The 24627-nt window shown below is 31.2% G+C and overlaps 5 protein-coding genes across 5 annotated transcripts; 4 read left to right on the top strand and 1 right to left on the bottom strand.

Annotated features, from left to right (window-relative positions):
- Nucleotides 1–651: 651 nt before the first annotated feature.
- On the top strand, nt 652–5160 carry LOC100797038 (DNA repair protein XRCC4). Its single transcript, XM_003536182.5, has 5 exons — nt 652–937; nt 1058–1200; nt 1446–1574; nt 2805–2927; nt 4679–5160. Exons 1-5 carry the CDS (start codon nt 799–801, stop codon nt 4913–4915), a joined length of 771 nt encoding a protein of 256 aa, XP_003536230.1. The 5' UTR covers nt 652–798; the 3' UTR covers nt 4916–5160.
- A 1623-nt stretch (nt 5161–6783) lies between these two features.
- On the top strand, nt 6784–7352 carry LOC100170748 (putative protease inhibitor). The gene is made up of 2 exons (NM_001251765.2): nt 6784–6867; nt 6972–7352. The coding sequence occupies exons 1-2, from the start codon at nt 6849–6851 to the stop codon at nt 7163–7165; spliced, it is 213 nt and encodes a 70-aa protein (NP_001238694.1). The 5' UTR covers nt 6784–6848; the 3' UTR covers nt 7166–7352.
- Nucleotides 7353–9104: 1752 nt separating this feature from the next.
- LOC112577497 (potato inhibitor I-like) lies at nt 9105–9707 on the top strand. Its single transcript, NM_001364351.1, has 2 exons — nt 9105–9169; nt 9288–9707. The coding sequence occupies exons 1-2, from the start codon at nt 9151–9153 to the stop codon at nt 9479–9481; spliced, it is 213 nt and encodes a 70-aa protein (NP_001351280.1). The 5' UTR covers nt 9105–9150; the 3' UTR covers nt 9482–9707.
- Nucleotides 9708–14855: 5148 nt separating this feature from the next.
- LOC102669921 (transcriptional regulator TAC1) lies at nt 14856–15987 on the top strand. The gene is made up of 2 exons (XM_006590116.2): nt 14856–15479; nt 15667–15987. The coding sequence occupies exon 1, from the start codon at nt 14928–14930 to the stop codon at nt 15453–15455; it is 528 nt and encodes a 175-aa protein (XP_006590179.2). The 5' UTR covers nt 14856–14927; the 3' UTR covers nt 15456–15479; nt 15667–15987.
- Nucleotides 15988–19373: 3386 nt separating this feature from the next.
- Nucleotides 19374–23635, bottom strand: LOC121172892 (disease resistance protein RPV1). Its single transcript, XM_041005809.1, has 4 exons — nt 23139–23635; nt 21830–22907; nt 21429–21728; nt 19374–21334 (listed from the first exon to the last, which is right to left on the bottom strand). The coding sequence occupies exons 1-4, from the start codon at nt 23633–23635 to the stop codon at nt 20252–20254; spliced, it is 2958 nt and encodes a 985-aa protein (XP_040861743.1). The 3' UTR covers nt 19374–20251.
- Nucleotides 23636–24627: the final 992 nt, after the last annotated feature.

The following is a 24627-nucleotide window of genomic DNA, read 5'->3' as shown; positions in this document are numbered from 1 at the left end:
GATGCTAGTTGATTCACTATAACAGGTTTAAAAAAACTATAGACTTAATCGACTTAAAACAATTTTTAGTTTAACAATTGGATTAACAAATTTAATATTATAAATAGTTATTGAAAAATTGCTATTGAATAACTTCATTAAAATATTGATTGAAAAATAATGAGCATGTGTTGTTTTAGCTTATTTTAAAAAATATTTTTAATAAAATAAAATTTTTTATACTTTTTTATGTGTTTATTTAAATTGTTTTTACTTAAAAAAATTATTTATTTAAGAAGAAATTTAAAATTAATTTTTTAAAAAAATTAAATATTTTTATTAAGTTTAAATAAAGTGACTAATATATATTTTGGTCATTTTTAATATATGTAATATTTAATTATTTTTCGTCGAAACTATTAATTGCTAGTATTCTCACAATTTTTTTTTATAAATATAAGATTTAATTATTAATTTGTTTCTTAAATTATTTTAAATAGTTTAATTTAGTTATTAAAAAAATCAATTTAATTTTCATGTTCTTAAAAATTTAAGAACTAAATTAATTATTTTTAAGAATTTGAGGATGAAATTGAATTATTTAAAATAATTTAAATATTAAATTAATAATTAAACGTAAATATAAATACAAAAGTCGTTTATTTATAACTTATGTCAAACTCAAACCTTGGAAGATCAAAAATTGAGAAAGGAAGCAAAAGATTGTGTATATTCACCAAAAAAAAGAAGAGAGAAAGATTGTGTAACGGGGGAGACAGAGATTGGGGGAAGTGGAAGTGCAGGGCATAAGCAGCATCGATGGAGGATGTAACAGAGAGGTTCTCCTGCTCCAAGCTTCTCGTTCCAAAAGGAGAACCCATTTTCGTGAAGGCCACTTGGTTTCCCACTCACTTCCATCTCGCCGTCACCGACGGCATCACCGCCTGGCACTGCCACCGTACCACCCTACCCTACCCTTTTCACTCTTTTTTTTTTTCTTTTTCCGCTACCCATTTCCATTTTCATCCCAAAACAATCATCAAGTTTTGATTTTTCCTATTCCTTTTTTAACTGTAAGCATCGGAGGAGGAGGTGAAGCAGCGTGCTGCTCAGTGGGACCTTCCTGTTTCAGAGTACCTGAACTTGTCTGAGCGCTATTTGGGGCTTCAACAACCCGGCTCTGTCTATGCATTGGATGATGCTGGTGATGGCCATAAGAGGGTAACTAACTAACTAACTCTTATTTATGTTAAATACTTTGAAATTTATTGTAGGGTCACTGCTTAGTTTTTTTTTTTTTTTATGGGTAAATGTTAATTGTTAGTTTGTTAGTTTTTGTTAGCGGGTAATATCGTAACTTTTTCCCTCCTTTCCTTCTTTCATAGCCATCCAACCAACCTTATATCTCCAGGGTCACTACTTAATGTATGCTTGTTATTTTTATGTGGTTGATGCGAATGTTGCAGTTGTCGTGGACGTTTGAGAAGGAAGGAATGACTCTGCTTTGGAGATGGAAATGCTTGCTGTCTCCTGATTCTAAGAAAAGTAATGTCGAAATATTGGACTTTCTCATGGGCTCAAACATAAATCTAAGTGTAAGGTTCTGCAGCTTAACTTGTACACTCTCTTTGTCTCATTATGTTTTTGAAACAGGTAATTTCAGGCTCACTGTGTGGCATTCACATGTCTGTTTTATGTTTCTCTGTTTGTTTGTTTGTTTATGATGGGCATTGTGCTGGAGATGTCTTGCTTACCCCCTATTTATTTCAGAAAGGAAATGAAGGAGGATGGGAAATTTTGAATTGAAGAGAATATGACAATAAAATTTTGACTATGTTTCTAAAAGTTATTTTTTTCCCTTTCTATTTTCTCTTCTACCAAATAAAAAAAATGTATCTATCATTATCCGCATTTCCTGTGCTTTATATTTTCTTATCATCCAAACAAAACATTAAGGAAAATGTATAGTAGTGGCCAGGAAAGTAAGTTACTTTGAAATTATCCTTTTCGGTATCTGTCTGTAAGTGTAGATAGCAGATAATATTTTTTTTTAGTTACTTAGCTCCTATATACTGGTGGATTTTATATAGCTTAAGCATTATAATTTTTAGCAACTAATCTAAATATATTGGATGTTATGATGACTGGTGACAAATAGGACTCTATTGTTCAATGGGGTGATGGGAGAGTTAAAGGCTGCCTTGTCATTTATTATATTCTTTATTTTAGGAGGAACAGGATGAAATAGTAAAAACTTGTATATCATTGTTCCATTATCATTATATTCATCGATTCAATTTATATTTTCTGTTCTGTGGAGAAATCATCATTTATAGAAAGAGTGACTACCATTCTTGTTCTAGTCTTTAAGAATGTGCAAAACAGCAAAAATAGCTAGAACTCAACCCAGAAGGATATACAATATAAACTCTTCTTCAGACTTATTTTATCAAGTTTCTCCTTGAATTTATGAGGGAAAGCCTTGGCAAAATGGTAAGACTGTTGCCTTATGATATGGAGGTCATGGGTTCAAATCCTAGAAGAGATGAGGCAGCGAGCATGTGACACTGCATACATAAGGCACTCAATTTGTGCTTCAACGAGTCTTATACATATGTAGTCAATTTCTGCTTAAATCAATAAGGGAGGTTCTAATATCAACTTTATTAAGAACAAGATTAGGGCAACAATCTTTCTCATTCAAATCCTGAGTATATATATGCAAATCATCATTGAATAGTGTAGGTACATGGAATGTAACCCTCCTCCCTTTTCTTTACTTTTGAACATCATAGTTAGGCATGTTTGCTCATATGCATGTACAGGACAAAGTTGTCAGAGAAAATGAATTGTTTGAGAAGATGAAAGTGGAAGCTGAGAAGTGCTTAACCCAGAGTGAAAGAATTGCCAATGAGAGGCTGGAATTTGAATCTGAAATCTATGCAAAGGTAACTTATTAACCTTTACTTTGTGGTTGTCTTATTGTAAACCCGCTTGGGTTCCAGCATAGCATGGCTCAGCCCTGTGTCAAGAAGGCACGATGGTCCTGGCAGAGTGCTGAGGCTATTGATTGATCAAACTAATTAATAGCTTCTCACTATTTTAGTCATTCTTAACTGTATGCTGAATTCCTAATTCACAAGTTTATGGTAACACATTTTCTGCTTGACATGTTCAAGATTTTGGTGATTTATAGTCCATCAGAGGCGTGAATTAAATTGTGTTATCTTGTTGGTTCTCTGTTGCTGTAATGGTAAACTAGCTGTCATTGACTGCTTTATATGGCTTTGTGCAAGAGTTCATTGTCTGTTTTTTTGTAAAACTAATTGTTATAAGTATTTTTAATAACTTGTTCTCTTTACTGCTTTTAACAGTTATAAATCGTTAAAAAGTAAGCCAATTGGAATAGCAATTGAGTGTAGGGTGTTCCCTTTATTTATTCTAGGCCAAGCTTTTCCCATTAACTTCAGAGCTTTTGGATACTTAAAACACATCTTAATCTCATGCTTTCAAAATTACTTGAATAAGTTGTATTTATTGGAGTCTTATACCATGTTAGTTTTAATAGACAAAAAATCTATGTAGCTGTTCTTATTATACAATCATGATATGAAGCAAAATATATGTGTAAGACAGCACCTGGATGCAAGGGCCGAATTGGAAAACCTATTTGAGAGTTTTAATAGACCAAAATCTCTGTAGCCATTCTTATTATACAATCATTATATGAAGCCACACTTATTTGAGATTACCTCTTCTCTCACTTCCATGCTGAACGTTTTCTTTTCTTGCAAATTTCCTTGGCTTTCTGTTGAACAAGGATATAATTTTTGTAAAATATACATGCAGCTCCTCTGTTCTGGGCAACTGCTTTTACATTAATGGCATTTCCTTTAGGATGAATTAGAAACTAGGTAATTTAACAATAAATATGCTGGCTTAGTATACAAGCCTTTCACCAATATTATTGCAAGGTCTGGAAAAGGTCAGATGTAAAAATCTAATTACAATTTGGTTATAAATGAGTAAATGACATAGATGTAAATAGTTTTCTCTTAGAAGCTCTTATACCTTATCTGAAGTATTTGGTACCTTTTTCTTCATTAGATTGAAGAAAAAATATCTTTAAATAGCCAACAAAAAAATATTTAGTTTATGAATTTGTTCTCTACTGTAACAAAAAACCTGGGCAACATGATACACTTGCAATATTAATGTTCTTCTATGTTGTTGATTATCTTTCTGAATAGTGTCACTGCCTAAACCAAATGTTTCTGTTTTTCTTATTTTTCTGTGGCAATGCCTAAATCACAGGCTGAGGAGTGAGGACCCTTTCTTTTTCTTGAGATGCTAAAAACGTTCAGTGCTAAAGGCTGCACTAAGTTCCAGACATTTTGTAGAATGTTCAGTATTATTGTGTTCGAAAAGTCAAGAATCAGAACATACATTAATAAATAAATAGGTTAAAGAATTTAATTTGAGGAGGGCACCTCTTTCATCAATATCTGGTTATTGAAGGCTAACTTTACTGGTGAAAAGGATGATTTTATGTTAATATTACATTATCTTGATTGTCTTTGGATATTTTTCATTACATGTACTGTTACTAATTTTGCATATTTATTTTTGCTTTCCTTTTTCCAAAGTTTCAATCGTCAAGGGTGATTTTGTGTTAATATTACATTTTTTATTTTTTTAGTTTCTGGGGGTCTTAAATTCAAAAAAATCAAAACTAAGAGAGCTTCGAGATAAGCTGGCAAAACCAGAGAATACTGAGAAATCTCCTGAAGAGGAAGACACAGACAAAACCGAGAGTTTTGATGAAGAAAGTGATTTTGACAGAAGTGATGAGGATCCTCAAAAGGATATTTCTAGTTCTTCAAAGGATGTTATGGCAAATAAGCCTTCTTGTCCAAAAAGAACTAGACGTAAATGACATATATTTGCAACAATCAAGAGTTGTTTTCCATCTTGGATTTGACATCTTTGCAGAAATTAGTTTAACTAAGATATGTCTCGCTTGTTATCCAATATTCATCCCCCATAATCCATATAGAACAGTGTAAACCTTTGTCTTGTCTTGTGTACAGTTTTATGTATTTCTCAGGTTCTATGTAGAGTATCAAATGTTTACAATAGGCTACTAAGTTGTATGCGAAAACCGTTGCATGACACAGCCAACTGAGCTTCTCACGCTTTTTTTTTTTTTGTACGATTAAAATGGGATAACTTTTGATATCTCTTGTTCCTTAAACGAAGGATAAAGTCAATGTTGCAGTGATTGACGACAAAACCAACTATTAATTTTCTAACACATTTATGATTTGTTATGCATGTGTCTGTAGTACCCTGTAATATCAAGGATTGATTTTTAACTTTTGAAATTACTTTGCTATTTAAAGTGAGTTGTGTATAAGAAAAACTAAAAAGTAAATGAAAAATAGAAATAATTGCATGCGACAATCATTTGATATTTGAGTAATGAAATTGTATTTTGAAATATTTGTAATTTTTTAAAGAGACCAGTCTTCAATTGTAATATGGAGATATTCTTGATTTTTTTTTATCATATTATAGGTGTGAATTATTTATATATTTATTTTATTGATGACTAATATTTATAAAAAAATTTTATTATTTTTAATGAGATTTTTGCTTCTAATCACGATTTCATCTACAAAATATGAATTCAAGGCTTTGATTAAGGAATCTGGAAATAATTTTACTTAAACTAAGGTAATATTGGTTAAAGATGTTCTTTATTTTGTTCATAAAAAAAATACTCTTGAATTGGGTTAATATATTTTATTTTCATATTCGATGATGTTGTAAGAAACTTCTTTTTATTTCTTTTTGAGATTTAACCAATAATAAAATAGTTAATCTTTCAATGGAATAGGTCAACTTTATCTTATGACCGATTAATTAACGTATGCTAGAATGGAAGAAAAATCAGAGCAATGTAGGCTTTCAAATCCACAATCGATATTTCACATATCTACATGTACTGCATTTTTAATGGTCAAACTTTTCCTCTAGTCCGTACATATTGATAGGGATTTGGAATCTAGGATTGAGGAGTGGATAAATTAAAAGTCAGACAGAACAAATTTTAATAAAATAAACTTTGAATTATTAAAAACTATTGATATCAGTTATAAATTCTATATTGAAATTTATATTATGATTTATGAAAAAATGAATTGATTTTGTTTTCATTTACCCAGCAGACATTTTTTTTATATTGAGAAACTGGCTGAACGGTCAAGAAAAGAAACCACGAAATATCATCATCCAAGTAGCCAACAGGGGGATATATAGAAAAATGATGGAGGAAAAATTCCTTGTTCTTATCTCCAAAAGATCAGAGCCCATGTTTTGCAAGCGTATCAGGATAGACATGTCTCCATGAAATAAAATCAGCTTGAGAAGCAAACTCCATAATAGCTTTGATTTGCCAAATTGATAATATATATTATTTAACATTAGTTGGTAACTATATGGAAGCGAACTACACTTCTTTAACCCCAAAACTTAGTCTTACAGCATCATAAACTTAGTCTTACACTTCTTAGTGGAGATATCCAATTTCTCTCTCTCATAAAAAAGAGCAAGGATGCATCCATAAATTTAAATGTGAAACTGTGGAATGAATTGAACACAATCCAGCAGCATAAATTGAATTCTGATTTCGTGATATTATAAGTTTTGACAATTATGTACGTGTTAAATTAGAAGAATGAATCGACACGGTTTATATAGCCACCAAAAAAAATATAAATACCCCCCTCCCCTCCCCCTCCCAAACAGACTGAGTTGCATTTATAAAAAAGTCACAAACAGAGAATTAGGCAATAAGATAATTAAAGATGTCTGACGATTGCAAAGGTAAGGAGTATGCTCAAATATATAAGATTTGTATACGAACATAGTTATAATGAGTTAGTAATAGTCATAAATTGCAATGAATAATGTCTTATAATGTTGTGCAGGTAAGAGCTCATGGCCTGAGCTAGTTGGAGTGCAAGGGACAGTTGCGGAGGCTACAATTGAGAGAGAGAACCCTTTGGTGGATGCTATCATTGTGCCCGAAGGAAACATGGTCATCACTGATTTCCGCTGTGATAGGGTTTGGGTTTGGATCGATAAAGATGGAATTGTCAAGGAAGTTCCCCACATTGGATAGAAACTGCTCCCCACTAGCTAGGGATCAAATAATTGTTTCCAGTTTTATGTTATTTTATTCAGAATAAAGTTTCAGAAATGTCAAAAGATTAATGTAATAAACCAACTAGAGTTGGCCTTGTATAATGTTTTAGACTCAAAATCTGTTCTTGTCATTCTATATATATAAAAAAAAGTTAATATAACAATCTCTTATATGCAATTTTTACTATTTTTATAAGCTAATGATTTATTGATAAGATGATCTTAAACTAAAGTGAACACAAGATTTGTCCACAAAGATCAAGAAATAATTACATCTGAGTAGGCCTGTGTGCACCAATTGCACGGCCCATTCAACCAAAATAAAGAAGAAATACGTACATGTCACTGGACAATTGCCATGACAATTGATTTGAATAGAATAACCATCACCTCTTAAAGAATCTAGCCTCACCACTTCAAATATTTGTGCAACAATATTATGTGTGCGCTGTTATAAACTTTGGACATAATTGCAGAAAAAAAGTATCTCCTCCTTTCCTAAGTCTAATACAGAATTGAACATGCCTTTATTAAGCACCTAAGGGCAAGTCTGTTAACTCCCATGTAACAGTTCAGTAGCACCAGACTTCAGATGAAAATGCAACCTTTCTCCTTTCTTTGCTAAGAACCAGCTCCATGATCTTACATTTAATGAGATGTAGGACTGCTCCCATGTCAAAAGTGTACACCACATTATTTTATGAATGTATTTTGTACTTTTGTGAGAATATTTTTTTTTTCATTTTTTCACGAATAAAAACTGTACAAATAAATTGTACTAATTTTTGGCTATTTATTTATTTCTCATCTTTGTTACTAACATATTTTGATTGTGATTTTTTTTATACTATTTGAGTAATTTGGCCAGTTAAATCAAGTAGGATGGATTACTGCAGAGAACAAAATTCTCTCTCCTAATTTAGAATACAACCACCTTTTTACACATTCAGACGGGATACCCTTGATTTGTGTGCTCTATAATTCGTATACTAAATTAATATGCTTGGTTCCACATTTTTTTATATGATTTTTCACATTCTGAATGAAATTTAAGAAGTTAATATAACTTACCCATTCTAAACATGATCTTTTTTCAACAACCTTCCAAACACACTATATATGTATGTGAATATTAACCATAAATCTAACTTTTCAATAAATTCAAATAGATCCTCATTTTTGTTCTAATTTTATCCTTATACGCTGCAATAGTAGTCAAATAAAAGTAATTTAAATTAATTAACGTATATACAATACATATCTTTTTTTCCCTTGAAAAAGTAATTTATATTTAATAACAAAATGAATGTCATAGTAACGTGCATAAAGGTGACAAAGTGGATTGTGCTAATCAATGCATCTCGAGACTGTCTAATAAAATGTAGGGTTTCGATTTAAAATTTTGAACCCAAATTAAACATAGACTTTTTTAACCCAATCAATCATGACCCAATACAGGTAAAGTCCAAAAAATCTTTAGGCTCATATTGAATCCCAGATTTGGTTAGTTCAGTCCATTTAACTCTTGCATCTGATTGGCCCATCTTAGGTTGGGTAGCCCGTTTTGATATAAATTATAAATGTAATACATTATTATATTGTAAGCAATATTATGATCTAGTAACAGCTAGCTTGCCAACTTGGTTCATGAACATATATGCGCTTATATTAGAATTTCGAAGCTATGTGCTTAAAGATTTGTACGACAATGAATTCAGTAGCAAAGCGTTTCAAAATAGAACACTTTATGCGTGTCATTGTAAAGTTTGAAAGATCTTATTTGTATAAATTTTGACAATATGTGATTAACTTCCATCGTACGTCACGTGTTAGATAGAAAAATATACACCGTTCAGCAACACATAAGATTGCCACCAGAACAAATTATAAAAACCCCCACATACTAATGCATCTATATCACGAACAGAAGATCGAATTACATTAAGAAAGCCCCAAAAAAAGATGTCGTCCGAGTGCAAAGGTAAACATGTTCGAGTGCATTATAATTTATGCATGAGCTATGACTAGTAATATATTATTACCATGCATGGCTCAATGAGTGTCTAAGTTTTATAATTTGATGTTTAATTTGTGTGAAGGTAAGAGCTCATGGCCTGAGTTGGTTGGAGTGGAAGGAACGGTGGCGGTGGCTACAATTGAGAGGGAGAATCCTTTGGTGGACGCTAACACTGTGCTGAAAGGAACCATAGTCACCCCTGATTTCCGATGTGATAGGGTTTGGGTTTGGGTCACCAAAGACGGAATTGTTTATCAGGTTCCAACAATTGGATAAGAAGTGTTTACACTAAAGCACACTTCATATGATGATCTAAGAAGTCATGAATATAATATTTAAATAAGGAGTTATTCTTCCAACTATGTTACTTGATTGAAAATAAAAACAAGCTTATAAGAAACTTCTTTTTCTTATTTTTAGTTATGTTCTGCACTGCAAATAAATATACAAACTGTGTGTTTCTTTTTCTTTTTGTACGCAATAAATCATTTATCTCCATTTGTATATTGTTTTTCTTCCTTTTTTTATTGCTGGTTAAGCAACTTAATCTGATATAATAAAAATTGTGTTCTGACTAATGAATAAAATTTTTAATATTATTTGATCAATCTGTCATTAAATAATGCGTTGATTCTTTCATGAGTTTTTTTTTTTGGTAGTGGGGAAAATAAGGACAATAAATGAAGGTAATATAATATATTTTAAAAAAATGGATTGGGTTATTATTAAAACACTTATGAGAGGTAACTATGATGTCTCTTTCTATCCGGTTTGATCACAGATCAAGAAGTTAAAACTAGAATTGCCTCTAATAAAATCTACTTATAATCTACGTATAATTGGAAGTAAAAATAATTTACGCCAATAAAATAATGAAAAGTCATATTCGCAAATCAAGAGAAGTTGTTCTAATTATTCCAACAAAGAGTTTTCTACTTTTACTCTTTTAACCGGCGTATTAAGATCATTAATTAGCATTTATCTTTAGAACAATATTCTATTCATGTTTATTTGTTTCAGTTCTTAGCTAAACTAATTAATATTATCAAATTCGGATCAAACTAATTGGTCAAACCTCAAGCCCATTGAACCAAAAATGGTGGTTCACATAGCTGGTTTGAGTCGCTTTTCAGATTGGAGATGCAATAACTCGAAGTAACTGAACTGACTCCTGGCTTATTTTTCAAAAAAATTGGGGGACCCAGTAAATCGATCATGTCAAACCTAGGTCATCTTTGTTGATAAGGGCGACAAACCTTCGAATGAGCAGGCAATGACACATAAAATGGTGTAGCAAATAACATAAATCGTGGTTGAAATCCGAGGGCAATAAAACATTAGAAGAGATTATATAATTAAGAAAGGAGAACAAGAGGGAGATGAATGTACATGATCAAAAGGAATGGGTTTAGTAATATCCAATATAATAAGAGTATAAGACAAGAGGCCATGAGAGAAATGAGCTTCGTGTAAAGACAAAATCATATCCTAAAATAAAAAAAACTATTATTATTTTTTACTAACTTTAAAAAACATGAAAGATTCAATTAAATTTTTTAAAACATGAGATCAAACTAATATAATTGAAAGCATAAAAGACTAAAAGTGTATTTCAGTTTTTTTTTTCTTGACTAAAAACTGTACTAACGATGGGTGCATTTTATTTGTTTATTTTCAGGCTATTTATTTACTTTCTCATCTTTGTTAATATTGATTGCACTTATTATATTTTAGTCTCATTTTATCTGCTAATGCTATTTTAATAATTTGGCCGGTTAAATAGAGTAGCCAGGATAATCACGACACGACGCGTGGAGAACAAAGTTCAGACGGCAGGAGACCCTTGACTAAATTAGAATTAGAATAGATAGATAGTGTTAGACAAAGTAAAAAATGCACCTTTCAGCAACACATGCATACATGAGATTGCCACCAAAACAAACTATAGATACCCCCACATATCCACGCATCTAGCTATATCACCAACAGAAAAGAAGAATTCATTACATTAAGAAAGAAAAAGGTAAATATATGTTGGATGCATGGCGTGCATATATACATGAGTTATATATGAGTAGTATAGTAATTACTATATATTACTAATAATTTGATGCTTGTTTTTGTGTGCGGGTAAGAGGTGTTTTTTTTATATATATAACAATAGCAATATACGAGAATTCGAGTACTCAGTAAAAAAAAAAAAAGAAGAATTTGAATACACCTTAAATTGTTTTATTAAAATAAAATGCCAATTAAAAGAGACACCCTCGTATATCTAAGAAAAAAACAAAAACAAAAAAAGAGACCCTCGCTGAAAGTTTGACGTTGCAAGGACTATTTATGAGAAACTTGTACAATTTCCGATGTAGAACATAATTAAAAAAAAAAAAAAAAAAGCCGCAGCTGAGAATAGGAGTTTTAAATTAAAACAAAGCGATGTAAGAATAACAAGTCACTTAAAAATAACTACTACTAACAACAACATAACCCAAAAGAGAGGACCCAATCCCCGAAGCAAAAATTCTGACCTTAGCCCACTAAGCAGCTTACATAATGGCCCAAACTAATTTAAATTAATTAATTTGTGAATCTATTAAACTTGAGGATCAATTTTGCAAAATCCTAACTATATAAGTTATAATGAAAACTTTTATTTTTTTACATATAAAATATATCAAACTTAATTATTCACAGTAAAAGAAATAAACATTTCAATTGACAATGAAACTTATTGCAAGTTCGTTAAAATATAAACACTTCACAACTCTAATTCACTACTTTTTGGTAGATAGAACCTTCATTACTGAAATTAAACATAATAAGTTATTTCATCCCAAAACTTAAACAGAAAGCTGATTTGCCATATCAAAATTCTAGTTTGCAACACTGCATGTTGATTCTCATTCATAAATCAAAATATAAAGGTAAGAAAGTTAAAATATGAATTTGGTCCCAAAATTTTAATTTGATTTTATAGGTAAAGAAATATTTATTTTGTCTCATGCAAAAGATTTTGAAGCAATCTTTGGACATTTAGGTTCATTTTAACACTGTTTTCTTATAAAATATATTTTTGGTTTTTCTAAAATTTTTGTAGTTTGGTTTTAGTCCTTTAATTTTTTTATCCTATTTTGGCCCATCTAATTTTAAAATAAATCAATTTTGATCCTCAAGGTAACATTATATATATTTATATTAGCACTTATAAAGCAATATTTGGATTTAGGTTTGTGGTAACATTATTTTTTTTTAATAAGATATATTTTTTGTCCCTCTAATTTTTTTTCCTATTTTTGTTGCTCTAATTTTAAAATTTAAAGCACAACTTTTGATCCTCAAGGTAACATTTATAAAGTGCTTATAAAACTTATTTTAATGGCTTGTAATATTTTTTGAGATGCTATATATCAAATAAATAATATTTTAACTTCTAACTTCTTATATTTTATTTCTTTTTTTATCCTTAAAATATTTATTAAGTTTACTTTTTATCATTTTTACAAAAGACAAATGTTTGATTATTCTTTTTAGTTTATCTGCTTCCACCTTTTTGTGTTGGTATACTTAAGTGTATGTTATTTTTATTTTATTTAAATTTAGTTTGAAATATTTAAGATATAATATAAATTAATAATAGAATACACAATATAAAAATAAAATAATTAAAGCTTAAAAAAATATAGTAAAAACAACTGTTCTTTAAATAAACAGATTCTAAACACTTATAGTTTAAGATACTAACTTAAAAACTTTTAACTTTTAACTACTACTAACTTATAATAGATTAAAGTTTAGCTAACTTTTCACCATTTAGTTAATAATAGTATTACCGAACATAATCTAAGGGAATATAATGGGAAGATATTCAAAACAAAATTTTGATACGTAAAGCCAGATCTACACCCATTAATTAATTTTTGTATCCCCTGTTCCTGTGTTCATGATCAGGCTTAATTAATTGAAAAAACACATAATAGTTAACACGATTGGACTAGACATAATATCCTTCGAACTTTCGAAGTTATATGACCATTTCTAGGGAAATGCAGGCGTAACAAAAATTGATGATTATTAATTAAGTCCATGACAACCTCAACTTCATGCTGTAAAGACATAATTAATTAAAGAGAACTATACTAATGGGCAATGCAAGCTGTAGTTCAGCACTCATGTAATTGTCAGAGTGACAAATTAAACCCTGGTTTTCATTCTGTTGTCCAATTATGATTATTATTCTCATTAGGATTGAATACTTAGTCTTTATCATATCTAGGATAACGTCACTAGAACTTGGATTAAATTGATTACTTGGGATTTAGCTTAGCTTTTTCTACGAGGAAAGCTAATTAAGCACTGGTCGTTTCAAAGATGTATACTCTTTCTACCAAAAATATTATAAGAAATTGCTAACATTAATCACTAGCTAGCTCATTTGCGTCCGCCTATATAGTTCATCACAAGGAGACATTTGGTCGTGTATAGAATTTTTTTTCACTTTAAAATAACCAATAGGTTATCCTCAGAATTATTCCTTTTGAACTGGCTCCATTACTCTCCCTTCGGTCATTAATTTGATGTAGGGTACAGCCATATATATGTTCAGTTGGAGATATTCAGTTTGAATGAATATTAATGAAACTTACTCATATAATAAATTGATGAGTATATATCATATCGCATGTAAATATAGGTTGGCTTGGGATCAAAGTAGGGTACACCCTACTACGCTAGATGGATATGATGCTAATAGTTCACATGTCTCTTCCTTTTGAAGAAGGGCTAGGAAGCCAGTTAAATGCAAGAAAATTACTAGCGCTAACATAAATGCAGCATATCAAGAATATTATTTTCTTGTTGGAATATGATAAAGACATTTATAGGGATACTTCAACGCGTTTTCTGCTTATATGTCACATTGCGCATCATATCCTCGGAGCTTCCTTCATTTGTTAAAATTTGCTTTCACATATGAGAGAAGAATATTATTTATAGTAGTATTTTGCAGAATTACGCCGTAAAGCATGTGCATGGGATCATGCAAAACAGTACCATCTTCGTTTTATTTTTACTTTAATTTGAGTGACGTGAATCATCGTGCATTTCGTTAAACAAGGAAAAAGTATATCACATTCTCTAGCCCATTTTTGCCATTTTGAATCAAATATAGCAAGTTAATTGACAGCTATATGAGAAACGTGAATAAAAGTGTTAAACACTGAAAAAAATGCTCCGTTTCTTCATATTAATATTGTGGTTAGCAACTTAACATTGCAAATTGTGTTGTGAGTACGCAAAAATAATTAGTCACATTGACGCGGCAAATTAAGGAATTACTACTACACAAGAGGTGCCATAAAGAAAACCACCACCACGTCATAAGAAAGCAACATAAGAAGAAACTCTAACAAAATCAGATGGAAGAGAGAGAGAGGTGGAAGTGATAAAAAATATTCTCAAGGGTTTAGAAATTAGACCCATCATAGAGCCGGCTAAACGGAAAATCTCGTGAGAAAACGCCAAAATCACACTCTCTTGATACAAAAACCGCAACTGTGCCACACAGTCTCACCCAACGTTTTCTTCTTGTCTCTAATTGGCACCTTTCATACATATCCTTTTCTCAATATAAAGCCCTCACATCTTGCAAATCTCTTTAAACATAAGAGATTCATAAGTATATTAGTTTCTGAGAGAGAGAGAGTCTTAATTGATTAATCCTGCTATGAATTCAGAGAAGCCTGTGAGTCCTGAGATTTCAAGTGAAGAAAATGATCATGATCAAGAAGATGACACTGGTGGAACCAAACGCTCTTATGAGTGCACATTCTGCAAAAGAGGCTTCACAAACGCTCAGGCTTTAGGCGGCCATATGAACATCCATAGGAGAGACAGGGCCAAGGCCAAGCAATTCACACTTGATGCTTCACCTTCAGTTAACAAATTCAATAGTAACAACAATGATTCCATGGCCCTTCCCTTTGTCTCAGAAATTATGAACCAACCCACAAGGCCTAATTACTCCCCTTTGGAGTCTCAGATGAACTTTCATCCACCACATGCCTTTTATTATGAGTTTTGTAACTCAAGGTCTCAGCCTTTGAGTTTGAACAACCAAGAGCTTCGGGATGCCAATTTGAGTCTCCAAATTGGTTCAAGTCATGTTGATGATAATATCCATCAAGTTAGGAGAGGAAATCAGAAAGAGAGTGAAGTGGACTTGGAGCTCAGACTTGGCCATGATCCATACTGAGAAACGGCTATTTTATAATTTAAGGTAATAATTAACGATTCTTTTCATGTGATTAATTGGATAGAACTTTATATAGTTCAGAAGAGATTACTAGCTTGAAGCACATATCAAATTCTTAGATGAAAATTTAGGGCAATTTTTTTTCCTCCTTAATTAGACATGTATAACAAACGGAAGAATTTGAAAGCTGATCACAAATTCTTATGATCAGGTTGGATGCCTAGAAAGGTGTGTGAAGAATCAGAACTAACAGTGAGGTACTGAGGTACATAAATTTTATTGTTGTAGTTTACTATATCTTTATGTAAGAAGTAGGAGTACTAAAGAAAAAGACAGCTATATGCTTATAACCTTCTCGTGTGCACTAGCATTTGATAGTTGAATATATGTGGATATATATGATTGGAGCAGCAATAACCTAGGGTTTTTCTTCTTTTGCTTGTATTTCGTATGCATGTTTGTTCTTATTATTATAAGATACAATTTACAGTGTTTAGTGTTATATTCAATTAATGATATTAATTGTACTTTACTTGCCCTCCTGTGTTTCTTTTCACGCTATCGTAAATTCAAGTTTCATAAGGTAATATATGATGTTGTATGAATTGAAGTTTGCAATAAGACATGTTAAGTTTCTTTTCCTGTTTTTTCGTTTAATTTTGCATTCAAGTCATGAGTAATCCATACTAATCACAAAGTTTGTTTTGATTCATAGACAAGATCGCAATACATTCTCTCGTATGCTTTCCAGTCAAACATTGTAATTGAACTATATGTGAATCGATCACATTGCACATCAGCACATGCTACGACTGTCATTGACTAGCTAGGTTTGAATTTATTAGGGTAAATTAAAGTACCTCTGGATCAATTTGCCAATTTTAAAAATTACATATACTACTATTAAGGAAGGCTAAGAAAACAAATCATAGCCCATATACGCATGACAATCCATCCTAAACACACTTCAATCATCAAAGTCAAGTTTTTTCTTTAATTTTCTGACACTTAATTAAGGGTGCAATTTATCTTGTGCTTCCATGTGAATTAATGATTTTGAAGTTGATAGTAGATTAAATTATTCAATAAAAAAATTACTTTTTTATCAAAAAAAATGAATTGACCTTTAAATTGCTATTAACTTAAGAAATTTCTGTTTGAGCATTACTGGATAGATGTAATGGGAATGTATAATCCTCACAAATCCATATTAGTCTTCATTCCGTTATTCTTTTCTTCAAAAAAAAAAAAATCTTCATTCGTTAGTTATTCTTTATATCTAGAATTGTTTTGAGGAGTTTTGCTCATGTAAAGAATAAATTTCCCAAAGAATAGTTGTATAAATACTTGTTCATATTTCCTTTTCGCTATATAGTAGGCACTAGTACTGTAGAGTATAGACCAGAATTTGTATTTTCGAAAAAAAAAAAAGGAAACCAATAGGAAATAGATGGGACAAGGATTAAATTGAAGAATACAACTCAGTAAATCAAAACGATATCAGTCTCGCGTGGTTTTCATTGTCTTGTTACCAAAACATATTGTAGTAAAATTACAGAGACAAATTAGTGGCCGACTGGGAAAAAGTTAAAGTACGGGCAATCTTTGATACTATTCAAGCTAATAAGGATAATTTAAATGGGTGTTTTATAGCGTTTGATATTAAAACAGTGTGTGAATTTATCCATGAACACTTTATGTTTTACAGACAAATTGATCTGTATGTAGAAAAAGCTTATTGAAAGGCCCTTTGGAAAGATCAAACGATGATATATTACTGGGATATGTATACCATCTACTTCTTTAATTTCTCCTATATACTGAGCGAATAATTTATATGCAGTTTGCAAAATCCATAATAAGTTTTCTCTTTCCTTCGCTAATTCTAATTCTAATTCACACACACATATGTATATAGTATCATCGCATGTGTTTTTAACCCTAGTTATATTACATAGTTATTTGAGAACGTGTGTTTTACGAACTAAAATTATATTCCTAGAAATATTTCCAAAAATATTATTACTGAAAATATTATTTTAAAATTATTATTTCCATTAATTAAAAAATATTTACATCGTAAAGTTATTTTAAAACTACTTTGAAATATTTTAAAACTTATTTTAATTAAAAAATAAATATATAAAATAGAATAAAGTGAAAATGGAAAGTCATTTTAAAAAATAACTTCCATTCCCATTAAAATATACTATTCTTATCTTTTACATGGAATAGAAAGAGAATAAATCATGTATAATATATAGTCATAGGAAAAAATCATGTTTAGAAATAAATTTTTTTATAACTTGTATCAAACATGTTTAAAATTAAATTTATATGACTTAAAATAAAAGCACTTTTTTTTATAACTAGAAATGTATTTCTCCTCCCACTAGATTGATTCATTTTTTAGATAAAATAATACTTTCAATTGTTATTCGTATGTTCAAATTAGAAATCAAACCCCAAACCTTCCTATATGAACGCACTCTTTGTAATGCAACAAGTCACTTGAACAAATTGCCATTATAATCTCATTACGGATATGCCAATGTGAAATGGATTCTTATGTAAGTAGTCTTCTTTGTAATCTGACCATATATACCTTGATGTGATTTCTAATCAAATGAATTTATATATAATATTGTAATTTCTAATTCAAAGTCATTGGATAGACTCTTTTTTTAAAAGGTTAGATAGACTCTTAAATAACGTGATTTTTATACACATTTTTTAATAAATCATTAAATATTAAATATTTATAATCAGATTCTTAAACGTGATTACTTAAAAACAAATATAACGTGATTATTATGTGCAGAAATTAATAACTATTATCTATGATCTTGTCCATAACTATTATAATTAAAGCAAATATCTAGTCTCATATTTTTTTTTATATATAAAAATGACCGCAGTATAACAATTGATAGAACCAAATATAATTTTCTCCATAATCATTTTTATAATTAAGGTTGTTATTTAATAAAATTTTCAAACTAAAAAAGTGTAACTATTTAAAACTCATTAATCTCATTTGTTTGTTTTTGAGGAGAGGAGAATCTCATTTGTTTCTTATAAAAAGTACATAACAATTAACAAAACAAATATAATTTTGTCCATGATTATTATAATTAAGGTCATTATTTAATAAAATTTTCAAATTCAAATTTTGAATATAACTATTTAAAACTCATTAATATAATTAATAATTATTGTTCGTAATCAAATCAAATATTTACAAAATATCATATACCAAAATATATTTGTCACGTGTACTCCGAATTATAAATAAAATCACAAATTTATTATTTTAAATTATTATTATAAATTATAGATAGATTATAAATTTCTCTTCAATCAAACCAAAGGTGGATCTTCATGGGAGAGGGGGGAGCCGTGGCCCCCCATTTTATTTTTCAATTAACATGGTATTATGTAATTTTTAGATAGCAGTCCCCCCACCCCTACCTCCAAAAAAACATTTGTGTTAATATGCATTGAGCCCCAAAAGCCTAAAGTTCACTTATGGTTTATACATTTCAAAAGCCAAAAGTCCAAACATTTTTTTTAACTACTTATTTGCTTTTGTATAGTTACAAAAACTTTATCTTTTAATTTATATACATAAAATAATCTCATTTTATTTTTTACTCATACCATTTTTAATTTTTTTAATCCCAACAACAATCATTTTAATTCCTACGGCAAGAACTAAAAAAGATTAAAAATGATTAGTGTATGATTTATAAAAACTAAAAAAAAATATTTTTGTAAATATAAGAATAAAATGAGTAATTAAAACTATTTTAAGGTGATACAGTATAAAATAATTTTATATTATCATCTAATAACAAATTATTATTGATATTGATATGATTTTTAATATAATTTTGTTAAAATTAAAAAACTTATCATATTTTTTTCTTTTTTTAATTCTAGTAGTTGAATTGTATTATATACTCATTTTTATATAATGAGAACAATAATATATATGAGTACAAATTAATACAATTATGTGTAATTTTAAATATATGAATATTACTAGTTATATTAAAGACAATCATGTTGCAGCATGTATTTTCACTATATTTCATACATATTTCTTTTCCTTTTTGTTTCTCATCCATTTCCCTCTATTTCGTCCCTTTCTTTTAAACCTAGTGATAAAAGCCAATTGCCAGCTTCGAAGTGTCAGTTTTTCTTCTGGTGATTCAGATATTAGGTAGACCCCACACTCAGGGGTACGGATTGTCACACGTTCCTCCTTATCGTTTGTAACGAAGAACTCAAAGAAAATCCGTCGCTCATCACTATCATAAATTTAAAGGATGCTGCTAAAGTGGTTCAAGTCGTGCCACATAAAAACATGATCAGAATTCAACCCAATGACAGCTTCGTGATGCCATGTGGTTGCGGGGGTCCCAACCTCGCATCATCTACCATGTAGCACTGACACCAGATTTTAACACCGCCAACACAAAGGTTCTTCATTTCTTGGGAGGGTGAAAGAAGCACTGCACACAAAGTTAATCCTGTTAGAACTTGCTTTTCTTGCACAAACACGCACAAAGAGGTAATTTGAGGAAGGATAAAAGTGAGAGAGGTTTAAAGGGAAGAAAAACTAATAGAATAAGAAGAATGAAAGAATCTGAAAAATTATTATTGAAAGAACAATGAAACTGTATTTATACAAAAAGTACAAGGACTGAATTGTATTTTGCCTCTTGGTCCCTCACTAACAACTTGATTTCATCATTATTAACTAATCAACTAACTTCCTATATTAGAAAGGCTTAACAAACAAAGTCAGAATTACTATCATTTCTAACAAATCCCACAAAGTCTGATTTTGAAGAAGGAAGATCAACAATGACTAAGGAGTATGGTGTTGTTTGATATTTGAACTGCCTTTTCACATAGTCATAGTTATCAATTCTGGTGTTTGTGCCTCGAAACAACTCTTTCAAAAACATATTTTTAAGCACTATACTCTTGGTTGCTAAGTGAGCATCCTCCATAATGCAGTGGAGAGAAGGTGATTCCAATAAATTACTACAATTCTGCAATGAAACGATTATGCCCTTCCCTGTCCTCAATGCAAAATCTGCTAAAGTTGATATTGACACTGTCCTTAACGATCTGCAGTTCGTGGCGATAAACTCTAGGACATTCGGGGGAAGCTTTGGCAGACTCTCAAGCATCCTACAATTCTTTAATGACAGAGTGTTCAGTCTCTTGAGATGCTTGATGGTAGTTGGCAGTGTCTTCACACGGCTACCATCTAGTCTTAGCTCATGTAATTTTGATAAGCCCCAAATGTTTTCAGGGAGCTCACTCAGGTTGCAACAATCCTTCAAGTGTAGTACTCTTAGAGATCTTGAGCCGTCGAATAACACATGTAGCTTCTCTTTGTCAATTGCTAGTCTACAATTGCAAATCCTAAGCTCCCGAAGACATTTTAGGGAGAATAACTCATTTGGAAGATTACCATGTCTCAAACCCTCTACATTGAGTGACCGGAGCTTTGTTAGACGCCCGATTGAAGAGTCCAACATTTCAATCCCTGTGCTGCTTAAATCCAAGCCTTTGATTGAATCCGATGACACCCAGAATTCCTTCAGACTAGTGCAGCCAATGACACTGATCTCCTTCAGAGATCTTAAATGTTTCTCACTTTTAAGGCTCTTGACATTTTTGCAGCCATCCAGTGTCGAAGTTTCTAGTGTGTCAAGAGAGAAAACAGATGGATGAATATCACACAGACTTTCACAACCAGAAAGATTCACCCATTTAAGTTTTGACGCCTTGGACAAGTCTGGGACATTCTTCAAGTGCTTGCATTCACTTAAGTCAATTCGCACTAAATTTGCAAGATCCTGCAACAATTCAAAAGGACTGATCACTACGGAACCTAAATCTTCAAATTCCAATTAAACCAAAAACTCATCTTACTTTTATCATATATTTTACCTGCACCCCCTGCCAAAGTTCTGTAACATGGCTGTGTGGCATGCAAATCTCAACAAGCATCTTACCACAAAAAGATTTTGGAAGAGACTTCAAACGACATCCATTCCACTCAAGATACCTCAATTTACTAGACAATTTACTAAGGACGCCAGAATGGTGCACGTTTCCTGATCTCTTACCAGAAGGGACGTATAATCTTAGAATTCTTAAATTAGTCATCCTGTCGAATGTGTCAGCATTCAAGTGTAAATCCTCAATCGAAGACAAATCTAATTTTATCCCTTCAATTAAATCACTTCCCTGACAACAAATAAACGATATTAAATTCATCATGAATATAACTAACAAAAAGCATGTGTAGTTTGATTTTTGGGAGAAAAAGTGAGGGTATTTTCCCTTACATTTTTATTTTCAAGTACATCTGAAACTTCTTCTATATCGCGCAATCGACTACGGTTTCGGGGATCTTCACTGCCCCCACGAACTATATTCAAACCCATTTCTTGTATCAAGTCATGCATTTGTATCATCCCAGAATTTGAAAGAGTCACAAGAGCTTTGTCTTCAAGGACCTCTATGCCACTGGTAGCGTAGAAATCACAGGCATCTAGTATTCTTATGACATCATCTTTATGTTCACCTTTAAAAAAAAATGCAATATCTAGAAATATTTTCTTCTCTAGGTCATGTAATCCATCATAGCTCACTTGTAACACATCTTGAATACTGTCATTCCGATAGTTCTCAAGTTTGCTCAATTCACCGTCCCAGAATTTTATACTTCTGGAATAAAGATTAGAACCCAAAACTTTTAAAGCTAATGGAACTCCCCTTGCACAGTTCACCGCCCTGTTTGAGAGATCCTCGTATCCCTTTTTAGGACGTCTTTCATTGAAGGCATGCAAACTAAAAAGCTCTAGAGATTCGGCAAAGCTCCATGTCTTGACCTCATAGACATGTCTGTCATCAACTCTTCCTCTAAGTAAGTGCCTATTTCTTGTTGTTATAATAACTTTACTATCTGGACCTACATAGTTACATGGTTCACACAACTCATCTAATTGATCAAAGCTATCCACATCATCAAGTACAATCAAAACTTTTTTATTGCTGAGCCTCCTCTCATGATGACCTTCCTTAAGTAGGTCAGAAAGTAGCTTATGACGTAAAGATGTTAGTCCAATTCTTCTTGATTCCTCTCTAACATTTGGTAAGAAGCAGACAGCATCATATTGCGGAAAGAGTTGAGAAAACAAGGCTTTGGCAATAGTTGTCTTGCCAATCCCTCCCATGCCCCAAATTCCAATTACATGAACATTCTTTTGTAACTGATCTTGGTTTTTGGACAGCAACAATTTGACTTCTCCACAATGTTTTTCAATTTGAACAAAGTCTTCTACTTTTAGTTTAAAAGGGGTCCCCTGGCTCAACTTCTCGGATACATCTACCACGATTTTCTCTATCAGTTGAGAGTCATTCCTAACCAAGGAACGGACAAACAATACATTAAGTAATGCACTTAACACTTTAAACACACACACACATATATATATATATATATATAATCTAATTTTATGTATTACCATATTACCATTTTGAATATTGACATAAGAAAGATTAACATCAATTTAATGTTGAAATTAGCATAAGTAATCAATTTGGCTTTGAAGGACTAATGGAAGAAAAGAAGAGAAAATAGTAAGCAATTACTTGTATTCACGGCTATGAGAGTCCCATCCAGATATATGGGCGGCTTCAGCGAGAGCAGCTTTCCACTTTTGGATGGATTCATTGTCTTTGTCACCAAAATATGTCTCGTATTTTGAGATTGCTTCACCGCAAGTGCCATCATACTTCCTTATGTGTGATGGATCCACTTCGTAGAACACGGGTATCACTGCCAGGCCCTGAGATTTTCTGCAGTGCAGTATTTCCACCAGCTCATTCAAGCACCACTTTGAAGCAGCATAGTGTTCGGAGAATACGACGATGGCAAGCTCTGAATCCTGAATTGCTTGGCACAATGAGGGCCAAAGCTCGTCTCCTTTTTGAAGGTTGTGGTCATCCATGTATGCTTTGATGTTGTCCCGGGAGAGAGCAGAACGAAGATGGCTAATGAAGCTGGTGCGGACATCCTCACCCCTGAAGCTAATAAAAACTTGGTACTTTCTAGGACACAATGATGACAACATGCCTTGTTTCGCCATAGCACTTCTTCTCTGTCAGGGTTGCAAATGGCAATTGGAATTACTACTCATGCAATAGTAAAGTTTTACTACTCAACAACGAAAGCAGAGGTTCTGCATCCTCCAATCATTATGCATTTTATCCTCTTCTTTGATATTTTAATTCTACAGTAACTCCAATTATTCATATATTTTCATTGTTTTCTATCTCCTTTAACACTTTGTAAAAAAGGATATGGGAAATATACTTTTCACTAATCAGTCTATGGGGATACTAACTCTTATCTCAACAATCATAACAAACTTGTAAGCATTGACAGAAAAACTACTATAGTTAACTTTTATCTTAACGTATAATCTGAGCATCAACATTTTATAGTCACGTTGGAATTTTATTTCATTTCCAAAAAAACTCAGTTACCTTCAATTTGTTGCAAGAGAATGAGTGAGTAGTTTCATACTTCCATATGATTGTTTTCCCTTTCATATTTTATAGAAAATCTCTTTTACTCCCCCCCCCCCCCCCCCCCCCCAAAAAAAAAACATGTTATTAATTTATGAAGGAAATATATTGAATAGGAGATAGATAAGAAAACAAAAATATTTTATCTTTTAAATCTTCTTTTTATTTCCTAAACATAAAAACAAAAGATACATAAGAAAAATAAAACAGATAGCACTTTGTATTTTGAAATTGCAATATTTATTTTTTCAAAAATTAAAAAAAATGATTAAATTTATTAAAGCTGCTGAAAATTGACTAAAAATAATAGAAACATTAAGCACTCACAAGAACATGAACAAATGTTCGGGACTTTTATCAAAAGGTTATAATTTTTTTTTAATCTTAAAACTTTGAAGTCCTAATTTATTTTTTTAAAACTTATGACTTTGAAGTAGTAAGATTTTAGTTTTTTTTACCTTTAAAGTTTTTCTTTTAGAATTTTTTATTTTCTTTGGTTTTTCTTTCAATTTTTTTTGAAAATTGTAAATAATTTTATTTATTTAATTAT

This window comes from Glycine max, chromosome 10 (genome assembly GCF_000004515.6).
Source record: "Glycine max cultivar Williams 82 chromosome 10, Glycine_max_v4.0, whole genome shotgun sequence".
Taxonomy (NCBI): Eukaryota; Viridiplantae; Streptophyta; class Magnoliopsida; order Fabales; family Fabaceae; genus Glycine; species Glycine max.
This window is presented reverse-complemented; position numbering and strand designations above follow the sequence as displayed.

Coding starts and splice junctions, on each gene's coding strand:
- LOC100797038 (XM_003536182.5), top strand. CDS start 799: ATGGAGGATGTAACAGAGAGGTTCTCCTGCTCCAAGCTTCTCGTTCCA. Junction 938..1,057: donor CACCGCCTGGCACTGCCACC/GTACCACCCTAC, acceptor TTTAACTGTAAG/CATCGGAGGAGGAGGTGAAG. Junction 1,201..1,445: donor CTGGTGATGGCCATAAGAGG/GTAACTAACTAA, acceptor CGAATGTTGCAG/TTGTCGTGGACGTTTGAGAA.
- LOC102669921 (XM_006590116.2), top strand. CDS start 14,928: ATGAATTCAGAGAAGCCTGTGAGTCCTGAGATTTCAAGTGAAGAAAAT.
- LOC121172892 (XM_041005809.1), bottom strand. CDS start 23,635: ATGGCGAAACAAGGCATGTTGTCATCATTGTGTCCTAGAAAGTACCAA. Junction 21,729..21,829: donor ATGTACTTGAAAATAAAAAT/GTAAGGGAAAAT, acceptor ATTTGTTGTCAG/GGAAGTGATTTAATTGAAGG. Junction 21,335..21,428: donor AACTTTGGCAGGGGGTGCAG/GTAAAATATATG, acceptor GAATTGTTGCAG/GATCTTGCAAATTTAGTGCG.